Raw genomic sequence first — 12474 nt, 5'->3', positions numbered from 1 at the left:
CCTTTAACGCCCCAAAAGTTAGTATGTAGGTGGCATCCTGGGACCCTGAATTCCAGCTTTGACAGACTTGAGAGCTCATTCCACCAGAGCAAAGGCTGCTACCACTGTCCTAGACAGTTGAGTTCCTGTTCTGGACATCTGTCAGGCAGCAATGTGGGCATCTCTGCACACAGTTAACAAGGATTAATTCCTGGACAGTCAGGTCTGTAAGGACGGGCACTTCGCCCGTTTGGTCCTGCAGGATTTCTTAGTCTAAATTTGGCTGCAGACCACCACCGGGGGTTGTATTACTTGGATATCTATTTAAAGTTAAGGAACCTGTGGCTAGATGTCTTTATCAGATAAACAAGTTACTTACCTTTGGTAACGACTTATCTGGTAAAGACATCTAGCCGCAGGTTCTTTAACGACACACCCATCCTCCACTTTCTGCACACAGATTTCTAGGGTTAACCTCTTTCAGGGCCCTAGTTTGGACACACCAGTGTCAGTGTATTTCATGGCTCCACGCTTAGGGTGTGGAAAGTCGTGAAAAGTAACTCTCAGCGCACCAAGGTGGTGCCTATTTAGGTGACGCAGATGTTGGTTCTGGTGCAGACAACACTAACGATGCCAAGCGGAGCCAACCAATGCCACCTACCACTGCACAGGTTTACTGCTCACAAAAAATCTTCTAGATCCAGTCTGAACCCCAAGGGAAATTCAAAGGTAAGGAACCGGCAGATAGATATTGTCGCTACCAGATAAGGTGTTACCGAAGGTAAGTAACTTGTTCTTTGGCATGATGTCACTCAGCTCTTGCTCATCGGGGCTTCCCTAGAGATGAAGAATGTCAAGGTCACCTAAATGGTGAATGGAGGCGGGATATACATTTTCTTCTTGTACTTAGTTCCTTTTTTAAGAAAGATAAGAGCATATTCTCTACTTTGATGTCAAGAAAGACCAGCACTGAGCCTGCCGCTCACTGCATGCACCATAAAAAGTTGTGCCTCCTGCTCCTTAATCCTTTTGGTATGCAACGGGCTACAGTTGTCGCCTAGGCCCTAAACATCAAAGGTGGACCTCGTGGAGGTCTGAAACGGACGACAGGAATAACAGGGCTTAAAAGATGATATTCTGGGATGCGACATTCCTAGCACTGCAAAATATAAATATTTGTCTGTGAGAAATACAATGCAGAGCAGTTCCTAATCCACGTCAAAGGAGGGGGAATATGAGAACTGAGGTCAGAGTGCCGTCCGGGCTCCAGTTAAGTCACACCTACTCTGCATCCGGTGCAGAGATGAGGCCAGTGACACCTATCTGGGTGAGGGAGGGTTTACAAAGTTTCTGGAACCATTTTGACACATTAGGATATTTGAAAGGCGAAGACTCTGCAGTTGGAAGGATCCATCAGACGTTAGAATTGTTCACAGAAACCCCACAGACTGAACGGTTAACCCAATGTCTTGCACCTAGCACCACACAGAAAACAGTGCCACAGAGTCCTACAGGGGATGATTACGAAACATATTATTTTTATTGACGCGCAACAGTTCAACAAGACATTTTACATTCACTTTAGAGTCACCACCTGCGATGGACTTTCAACAAACAATTGGGCATAAGAACTGTAATCTTTTGAACCATTTAACCCTAAAGGGTGCAATTTATGAGAATTGAAACTGAAAATCTTCTTTATCGAAGAGTCAACTTTCAACAAACCCTAGACTCACCATTTTGTGCAGATCTGTTACTGACAAAAAACATTCAAGTGGCAATGCATACAATTCTCCATAATTTCAGTCACTAGCTGTTTGACAGTAATTACTTTTGAACCACTTCCTCCAAATTAAGTATATAACAAAAAAACACTGGCTTCCTCTTAGATTCTTGTAGTTTCTGCACTCAAATTATGTACACATCTTGGTAAGGAAAGAAGTATGTGGAATTGCCAAGAGCCCCGCCCCTGGTTCACGCAGGAGAAGGCCACTCTGGTGAATAAATAAATAAACATTTTTATTTAAATGTGCAATCTGTTTTGTACAAATTTCAAGTCCCCAGCTCACTCCTCCATCATGAACTCCTGGCTCTTGCTGAAGTTTTGGGACGTGCTGTTAAGGAGCTCCACAAGAAGGTGGAGGAGCTGGCTGTGCTCCTCTTGCAGGTGTTCTGGCATTTCAGGCAGCTCGTGCTCCAAGCATGTCTCCACCATGCGGGTGAGGGCCCGGCGGAAGTCACTGAGCAGCTGTACTGTGCGGGAGTCGCTTTGCAGCTTCAGGAGGTCGCTATCACTCAGAGTAAGAACAGCAGAGTGACCATCATCTGAAAGGGAGAAAAGAGTAATTTGTGAGGTGGTTAATGTAGCTTCTGGATAATTCTGCACTTAACCTACTCACTGTATTGTGCAACACCTGCTAATACTTTGAAGAGCTGCAGCTATTCAATCAATATTTGCAACTTTAATCAATGCTTCACTCTATATTGACAGCACAGACCAGTGGTTCTTAACCTTTCAACTTCTGTGGACCACCACTTAATAATTATTAGAATCCAGGGAGCCCCACTGAGTTATTACTGGAATCTGGGGACAACCAATGGGTTATTACTGGAATCCAGCAACCCCAATATAAGCAATTTCGATAATTTGAACCTCAAAGAAAATGCACAGAAATACAGAAACAAGCATTCATTAAACACATACATAAATGATTAACCATTTTATTTAATTCGCAAAAATAAAAAAATACATTTTAATGGGATGGTTGGAGTTTTTCTAAACTCAATTGAGGTCACACATTGTCTATACTATAGCACAAGTTACTACTAACTATATATTTGTAAGAGACATTAGTTAGTGATAGATTCCTTACCTTAGAATATCCCCAGGCGTCAGACTGGATCCGGAAAGTTTTGCTAGCAGTACCCCTGCACGTCAGTAGGTGGCGTCATGCGGCTCCACGTCCGTCGCTGGCATCGTAACCGCCGAGATGACGTCACGGAGACTACTTAGGCGCCACCCATGCGCGCTGACGTCAGTTCTGTACACGACTTTCCGCGCCAGGAACGCAGAGCCATGCAAGAAACTGACCACTGGTGCCATGAAACTAGGGCCCTGAAAGGGGGATGACCTTAACCCTAAAATCAGTTTGCAGAACGGGGAAGATGGGTGGGGTGGTAAGGAATCTATCACTAACTAATGTCTCTTACAGATATATCGTTACACAAGTAGTAACTTGTGCATCTGCAAGGGACACGTTAGTGATAGATTCCTTACCTTAGAATAGATACCCCAGCAATACCAACCCCGGTGGAGGGTCTGTGAACAAGATCACACCAGAAAGTCACGGAGAACAGAACGGCCAAAGAAGCAGTCTCTCCGGACTTGACTATCAAGGCAGTAATGCTTGGTAAACGTGTGCAACGAGGCCCACGTAACTGCCTGACAAATGTCCTGCAAGGCAACGCCACGTCCCAAGGCAGTAGTGGCTGCAGTTGCCCTGGTTGAATGGGCACGCATCCCCACAGGAGGCTCCTTCTCAGCCAACGAGTAACATGCCTTGATACACAGAACGACAGACTGCGAAATGGTCCGTTTGTGCACAGCCCGACCTTTTTTGGCGCCCACGTAGCCAATAAAGAGCTGGTCATCCACCCGGAACTGCTGTGTACGCTTCAGATAGAACGCGAGAGCCCGTTTTGGGAACAGACGGTGGAGTCTCTCCTCCTCCCTTGAAGGATGCGAAGGTGGAAAGAAGGTGGGCAAAGTGATGGTCTGCCCGATGTGGAAGGTCGTGACAACCTTTGGCAAAAAAGGATGGGTCCGTAAAACCACCATGTCCGGATGAACAGAAAGGAAAGGAGGTTTAGAAGAAAGAGCCTGAAGCTCACTCACTCTTCTGGCAGAGGTGATAGCTACCAGGAAAGCCGTCTTGAGAGTAAGACCACCCACAGGACAGGTATGAAGGGGCTCGAAGGGAGCGCACATCAGATATGTCAAAACAAGGTTTAAGTCCCACTGAAGCATTATGAACGGTACCGGAGGAAACATGTGCGTAATGCCTTTTAGGAAGCGGTTAACAACCCGGGACTTAAAAAGAGAAGGCTGATCTGGAAGCTGTAAAAAAGCGGAGCTGGCCGAAAGATAACCTTTGATAGTGCCCAGAGCAGAGCCCTGCTGGGCCAAGGAAAGAAGGAACAGAAGGACCTCGATAAGAGGGGCAGAAAGGGAATTCACAGCCTTAGCTGTGCACCATGCCACAAACTTGTTCCTTCTGCAGGCGTATACCGTCTTAGTGGAGGGACACCTGGCTGCCAGAATGACATCACAGACTTCGGGAGGAAGATCAAAAGCTGTCAACTGCTGCCGCTCAATCTCCACGCATGGAGGTGGAGGTTGGAAAGGTTTGGGTGGAGGACCGTCCCCTGCTGCTGCGACAGAAGATCCTCCCGAAGAGGCAGTCGGATAGGGGGATCGAGCACCATGCTGAGTAGCTCGGGATACCAGTATCTTCGTGCCCAATCCGGAGCCACAAGGATGACTTAAGCCCGGTCGCGCCGAATCTTCTTCAGCACTCTGGGCAGAAGTGGTATAGGAGGAAAGGCGTATAACAGACCGCAACTCCACTCGCGACAAAAAGGGTCGCTGAGCGAGTGCCGCCTTGGAAATTCCAACTCACAGAACTGATGACATTGCGCGTTCTCTTCGGTGGCGAATAGATCTAACCAAGGCTCTCCCCACTGCAGAAAGAGACCTTGCGCCACGTCCGAGTGCAGATGCCATTCGTGATCCATCAAGCACCGGCGGCCGAGTTCGTCCGCCCTGGCGTTCAGAGAACCTGCCAGGTGTTGAACCACCAAGGTAATGCCTTGATGTTCCAGCCATGTCCAGAGGCGCAGAGCCTCCTGACATAGGGTCCAGGACCCCACCCCGCCCTGTTTGTTGCAATACCACATGGCGGTGGTGTTGACCGTGAACACCTGCACCACACTTCCCCGGACAGAGGGAAGGAATGCTTTCAGTGCAAGCCGGATCGCCCGAAGCTCCAAAAGGTTGATATGGATCGGGACTCCGCCGGAGAACAGAGTCCTCTGATCTCCGCCTCTCCCAAGTGGCCTCCCCATCCCAGGAGGGACACATCCGTCACCACTGTGTGCTCCGGTTGGAGAAGGGAGAGGAATCTGCCACTGACTCAATCGCGATTTGTGATCCACCACTGCAATTGTCGTGCAGTGCCCTCCGAGATCTGGACATGATCGGACAGGTTGCCCTGATGCTGCGCCCACTGGAACTTCAGGTCCCACTGCAGAGCCCGCATATGCCATCTGGCATGTTGCACTAGCAGGATGCAGGAGGCCATCAGGGCCAGGAGCCGGAGGGTCATCCAGACTGAAACCCGGGACAGAGGCTGAAAGATCGGAATCATAGCCTGAATATCCCGGACTCGCTGCTCGGGAGGATAAACCCAAAACAGCGTCGAATCCAGAACCGCTCCGATGAAGGGGAGCTTCTGAGAGGGACTCAGGTGCGACTTTGGCACGTTGATGGAGAACCCCAGCAAATGCAGGAGGTCGTCGAGGTAAGGGAAGACTGACACCCCTGACCTGGGTCCGCCACCGACATGTTGCGACGGCAGGCCCCACAAGACTTTAAGCCAGGCATCCCTACGTGCACCAGGAGAAAAAAGGGGGAAACAAAGTCTCAAAAGAGTAGTCAAAAAGTGACTAAGGTACGTGCTCTATCCGGATTTGCACATGCTGGTGCAGAAAAAAGAAGAACTGACAGCGCGCATGGGTGGCGCCTAAGTAGTCTCCGTGACGTCATCTCGGCGCTTACGATGCCAGCGACGGACGCGGAGCCGCATGACGCCACCTTACGCGCAGGGGTACTGCTAGCAAAACTTTCCGGATCCAGTCTGACGCCTGGGGATATTCTAAGGTACGGAATCTATCACTAACCTGTCTCTTTCAGATTCCTGTTTACTGTCCCGGCACTGTTCCCACAAATAAATCTGAGGATACTAACTTAGTTTTTAGTCTTCAAATTTCTCCACATTTACAGAATTTTTACATTTTGCTTCATTATTTATGATTTTTACCTTATTGATTTGTACTATTACTTAATTTTCCAGTCACTGATCCCCGGAGTAGGTGTTACAGATTCCTAGGGGTCCCTGGCCACAGGTTAAGAGCTGCTGGCAGGCATGGACTACACACTCACATTTGGCATCAAATAATAGTTTTGCTGCCTTAACAGGCATGGAGGAATGCGACTGACTGAGGTGCCCTGTACCCCCAGGCCCGAGTCGGTTGTACCTCTCCCGGCTCTAGGGTATGTAGCTGTGGGGCTCCCAGTGGTGAGATTGAACAATTTCCTATCCTGGAATATTGCAGGGTTGGCATCTAAGCTTCATGATCCACGGTGGGTGTGTTATGTCAAGCAATTCATGGTAATTAGCCTCTAGGAAACGTGGTCTGTGGATTGCGACCTTTTCCTGGATGGCTACAAGGCCTTTTTTGTCCCAGCTATACCATCTGTGAGCGGAAGACCAAACGGTGGACTAGTCACATATATTTCTGTGGCTATTGATTGTAAGCTGCAGGTGATACCAACTACACACCCAGGAATTCTGGCATTGTCAGTCAGAAGGGGGGATATTAGCTGGGGAATTGTTAATTTTTATAGCTTATTGACCTCCTCGCATGAGGCTTGTAACATAAACGCCCAGGAAGCAACCATAAAACAATCCTTGGGTCCAAGTCGTCATAACCTTTCGGTTTCTGGCGATTTTAATATACATCCCATTGGTAAGCCAACCACATCGTGCATTTCTGAGCTGGGTTGCCCCGGTATGATGGGTTTCATTTTGAACATCACGCTCAAGGGGAGCTGTTGAATATTATGATAAATGAATTAGATATGGTGGCTACAATGTCCTTAACTGACCCACGCACTGAGTTTCCTGTACCAACTTTTCAAGGGCACGGGAGGGGGTCTTTTATTTTAGTCTTCTTTGCAATTCTTTTTTTAATAATTTTAATATAGTAGAAAGTGAATTTAGTGATCATACCCCTTAACAGTTCACATGACAGGTCCACTATCAGTAAAATTTGGGGATGCTCCAAGTAAGGGTGTATTGAGACCAACAGATGGGAAGCGCAGACTAAAATGGTCTTCAGTATCCCCCAGAAAGATTTTATAACAAGGTCAAAACAGCCTGTGCCGATGAACTGTTACTATGCACAATGGAGTGGTCCCCCCCAAAAGAGATTCTTGGTGCATTGGAGTCTATATCGCAAAAAGTGGCTGAATTGTTATGCGCTCCAGCCAGAGGACACACTGTCTGCTTTAGATGGTTTGATTCCCATTGCTCCAAGGCAGCCAAGAGGTTGAGGGAAGTCTTGTCAGCAAAACCTAGAATTCAATCTGAAGTTTCCACCTGTCGTAGGGAATACAAGTTAGCCCTTGCCAATTGGAAGGGAGCACTGAAGGAAGAAGCGTGGAAGGAGCTGATCGATTCCAGCACTCTCAGAAACAGTTTGAGGTTCTGGAGTGTTGTGAATAGGCCCTTGTTCGACCAGGAAAAGGGGGGGGGGTCCCTCGACTCATACATTACTGAGGAGGAGTGGGTACTTCACTTTAAATCTATGTTTGACTGCCCGTTTGAGCTTAATTACAGGAAACCCCAGGACAGGAACGACCCAGTAATAACATTTGACAGGGGTGAGATCCTGGAAGGCATCACAGGATTATCTATTGGTAAAGCACCTGGCCCTGATGGGATACCCACAGACTTATTTAAGTCATACCCCTCCTTTTGGGTGCCGATATTGGAGTCAGTTTTTAACGCTGCGGCAAAGAATGGTTGTCCGCAGTCCAAGGCAACTTCTAATACAGTTCCTGTCTTTAAAAAGGGCAACAGAAATAGTACCCACTGCTACAGACCAATTTCGCTTATTGATTCAGTGGTAAAAGTGGTGGGACAAGTCCTCCTACAGAGATTATCAACTTGGGCGGAGGACCACAAGATCTTGTCGGACATCCAGTATGGTTTTCGGCCGGGACGTTCCACCGTTGCTCAGTGTCTTAATCTATCTATGATACTGAGCAAATATACTGTCGCTCGTCATGGGACTATCCACCTTGCCTTCATGGACTTGTCATCTGCGTTTGACTGTGTCAACAGGGACAAGCTATGGCAGACAGTCCATGAGGGCAATGGGCGGGGAGAACAGTATTGTTAACTTTCTCGAGGACCTACATATGTCAACTAAAGCCAGTGTCAGGTTCTCACAGGATTTGCAGGTCACAAGGGATTTTGATATCAAGAAGGGAGTCCGGCGAGGCTGTATTCTGGCCCTGTTTTTATTTAATTTTTATATTAATGAACTGGATAGCGCATTAAGGGCAACTGGAGTTGACTACCCATGTGTAGGACGGCGAGGGATTCCCGTCCTGTTATATGCGGACGATGCCGTCCTCATATCCAGGACCGAACTGGGTCTGCAATCACTTTTAACCACCTTCTCTTGATTCATGACTGACCGAGACCTGGCAATTAATAACTCCAAGTCCTATGTCATGCAAGTGGGGCAATCGACGGAAAAAGAGTTTTCAATTTAGTGTAGGTGACTCCAAGATCCCCCGTACAAATGTATTGTCTTACTTAGGGGTCCTTTTTGATGATCAGCTCAAATGGGGCCACCAATTACAGAAAAAATGGGGATCTGGCCAGGGTTAACTCAGCAATTTTTTATTTTGCATCTAAAATAGGGAAGAAACCAACAGGAGCTATGCTGCAAGTGTACCAGGCCAAAAGCCTGGCCATAGCTTCTTATGGCATTGAAATTTGGGGATACACTGCTGCAGAAACCCTCCAGATAGCGGAAAATGACTTTTTGAACTGCTTATTATGCGTTCCCCGTGGTACATCTAATCTAGCGGTCCACGAGGAACTGGGGGTTCCCTATTTAAGTGATGCCCTCGCTTTTCGACCCCTGGTTTTCTAGCAAAAATTTTGGATGAACAAAGATTTAATTCTCACCCACCTGATCCTAAGAGAGTGCATGTCCCTTGATAACTCGGCTTGTATTACGTGGCTGAGATATATTAAAAAAAGCTTTGATGGGTTAGGGCGGGGGAACTTGTTTTCCAACCCAAATGTTATTACAAAGAAGGATTTGGAATCGACTAAGCTAGCCTTTCTGTCCCTAAGGAATATGGAAAGGGAAGCTAAGGAGGTGTTGAAACCTAGTGTGCGGACGTATATAATGCTCAAGACAACCCACATGACGGAACCTTATCTCATGGGGTCTTTGTCCACACATGAGAAAGTTTTGTTAACTAGGTTACGGTTGAACCTTTTTCACCTTTTGCTCGCCAGACTCAAGGGCTTCAATAGAGGTCAAGTGCTAGCGCCCTGCGGCTGCAACGGACAGTCTCCGCAGGACACGTTGCACTTCCTATTTTTATGTAAATTATATGAAATTCCTCGTAAGCGCTTTCTGGTTCCTATTTTAAAAAGAATGAATTTTAGACAGGTTCGCCCGGCACTTGTGTTCCTGCAACTATTGAAAGAGAACTGTATATTTTTTACAGTAGGGCTTTTAAAAGCCACTGTTAAATCCAGGAGTTGTATGGACATGTAAAGATTGGTTCCTCAGGCTTAATTATTTAATTTATCTGATATTTATTGCGGTATGGGCCGTCATTTTAATTTATGCACCTTCACTTAAATTGTTTTTATGTCTATGTAACTTTTATGGTTTGAAAACCAAAACCGAATAACGTTTTTCTGACTGACTACACACTCTAAAATACATCCATATTCTGAAAATAGGCATACAAACCTCTCCCAAGGCCAGCATCATTATACTTAGTAAATTATGTCAGAGAGGTGCAAAACAAGAGCTACCTTTAAAGTTACATAAGTAAATGTGCATTACCCCAGCACTAAATTAGTCAAGTTCTGAAATTTAATCGAAGCAGAGACAGCTCGTGAAAGATCTTGCAAGACAATGTCTTTCCCAATAATGGAGTGCCTTTGAATGCAGTTTCCATACAGGAAGCCATGCCTATTTCCGATCTTCACTTACATACAAGTGGTCTGCAGGTTTTACAGTGAGATTCATGTGATTAACAAAATGTTGAACTAGCGACAAAGTAACTGAGTGCAAGGGAGTAGCGAGGGGGATAAACAACTAAGCAATGTCCATTATGTTTTTGGGGGGAGGGAGTGCAAAATGAGGAAACTGGCATGGAAGCAGTAACTAAGTGTAGGATGCCAAGGGGCGAGTGCTTGGGTAAGAGTAAAAGGGACGGTCGGCAACAAAAAGATTCAGCAATGTAGTTGAGAGAGCTGGGTGGAACTCTTGAGGAGCAGGCTAACGTCTGGGTAGTGTCCCCTCACTTGAAGGCGTTGCTGGACCAGACACGTTTTTCTTTACCTCTTTGTCTTTTCTAGGTTGCAATCTACCAGAGAACGTAGCTCAAGACATCCTTGGGTACTTTCAGAAAGTTGACCTGGGAATAAATTCTGTCCGTTGCTTGCTATTGGCTTTGAAACTCACATTTTCTTGCTTTCCATGTGCTGCCTTTAATTGCTTTAGGCTGTTCAGGTTCACTTCACCCCTCCCGTTGCCTCAACTGTGTTCACGGAATTCTTCCACAAACTCGATTTCTGTAAACAGGCCTTTAAATGTTGTCCTTATTGTGTCACGTTTGCTGGGCATTCAAAGACCAAGGTCAAATGTCTGGCACTGTCTTTTCCTTCCGAGTGCTCCCTTTTTGTAAACAGGCCGTTAAATCTTGTTCTCATCTCCTCACATTTGCTGTGCATTTAAACACTGGGGTCAAATGTCAGACGCTGTCTTCCGGGGCGCTTGTTTACTTTTCTTTTTTCCACTTCACAGTGAGAGGATTTATGTGGAAAACTTGCTGGAATACTTGGTTAGGAAAGAGTATTTTTCTAGCTCACGACAACATTTAAATGAACTGTGTAAGTATTTCAAAACATATCAGAATTAGGAACAGAAATTAAGCAAATTTTTTGTTATTTCTGAAGTGGGTTGGAAACAAATTCTTTAATAGGATCAAAACAAATCATTACACTGATGTGATGCAATTTCCACACATTTTCGTGTGCGCACTGTATAGTTTTATTAGTTAAACTGTCTGTGCAAATGTAATGGTTATTTCAATTGAAAATGTGTTGTCTTTAATGGTAGTGTGCTACCCCACCATGCATACTCCACTTTATGCCACTCTGCACCACTGCTCTCTACTCCACACCACTGCCCTCTATTCCACTCTTCACCACTGCATTCTACTGTGTACCACTCCAATGCACTCTGCATCATTCCAATCAATGCAACTTCACGTGTCTTTCTCTACCATTCTACGCCAATACACGCGTCGTCACTGCACTTTACACCACTCCAGTCTAGGGCACACCAATAGACTCTGCACAACTCCACTCCCCAGTTTGCAGATGCATTAATAAAGCACTTTGTTTAAAAGGTACAAAAAGCCTTTACACCTGTGAAGTGAGGACAAAGAACGAAATCCTAATCAAGAGGAATTGCCTTGCCCTTCAAGTGAGGGAAGAACAAGTTACTTACCTTCGGTAACGATGTATCTGTAAGAAACATTAGTTAGTTAGATTCCTCACCTTAGAATATCCCCAGGCGTCAGACTGGATCCGGAAGATTTTTGTAGCAATACCCCTTGCGCGTCGCTAGGCGTCGTCTGCGGCTCCGCATCCGTCGTTGGCATCGTGCGCCGGAATGACGGAGTACTTAGACGCCGCCCTCGCGCGCTGACATCAGTTCTTGTACATAGCTTTCCGCACCAGGAACGCAGAGCCATGCAAGAGACCGACACTGGTGCCAAAAAATCTAGGGCCCTGAAAAGGATAGCCTTAACCCTAGATGTCAGTTCGCAGAACGGGGAGGATGGGTGGGTCGGTGAGGAATCTAACTAACTAATGTTTCTTACGGATACATCGTTAACGAAGGTAAGTAACTTGTTCATCTGAAAGAATCTCGTTAGTTATATTCCTCACCTTAGAATAGATACCCAAGCAATACCAACACCGGTGGTGGGTCTGCAAACCAAGATCACACCAGAAAGTCCTGGAGGACAGAACGGCCAAAGAAGCCATCCCTCCGGACTTGGCTGTCTAGGCAATAATGCCTGTGCAGCGAAGCCCACGTCGCCGCCTGACAGATGTCCTGCAATGGGACTCCCCGTCCCAAAGCAGTAGTAGCCGCTGTGGCCCGAGTAGATTGGGCTCGCAGCCCAACAGGAGGGTCCTTTTTTGCCAAGGAAAAACAGGTTTTTATACACAAAACGACCCACCGGGAGATGGTCCGTTTGTGCACAGCTTTTCCCTTCTTAGCACCCACGTAGCCAACGAAAAGCTGGTCGTTCACCAGGAACTGTTTCGTGCGGTCCAAATAAAAGGAGAGCGCACGTTTTGGGTCCAGACGGTGGAG

At 46.6% G+C, this 12474-nt stretch overlaps 1 protein-coding gene across 2 annotated transcripts in view; it reads right to left on the bottom strand.

The window, feature by feature from the left end:
• Positions 1-1495: 1495 nt before the first annotated feature.
• Positions 1496-12474, bottom strand: part of DHX30 (DExH-box helicase 30) — a 574174-nt gene continuing 563195 nt past the window's right edge. For both annotated transcript variants that reach the window (XM_085628644.1, XM_085628645.1), the window contains one exon: positions 1496-2304. In XM_085628644.1, coding sequence (XP_085484770.1) covers positions 2045-2304 — 260 coding nt within the window. In that variant the 3' untranslated portion in view covers positions 1496-2044. The remainder of the gene's footprint in view (positions 2305-12474) is intronic.

This window comes from Triturus cristatus, chromosome 10, assembly GCF_964204655.1.
Source record: "Triturus cristatus chromosome 10, aTriCri1.1, whole genome shotgun sequence".
NCBI classification, from domain to species: Eukaryota; Metazoa; Chordata; class Amphibia; order Caudata; family Salamandridae; genus Triturus; species Triturus cristatus.
Note: the sequence above shows the minus strand (reverse complement) of the source record. Positions and strands in the feature narration are given on the sequence as shown.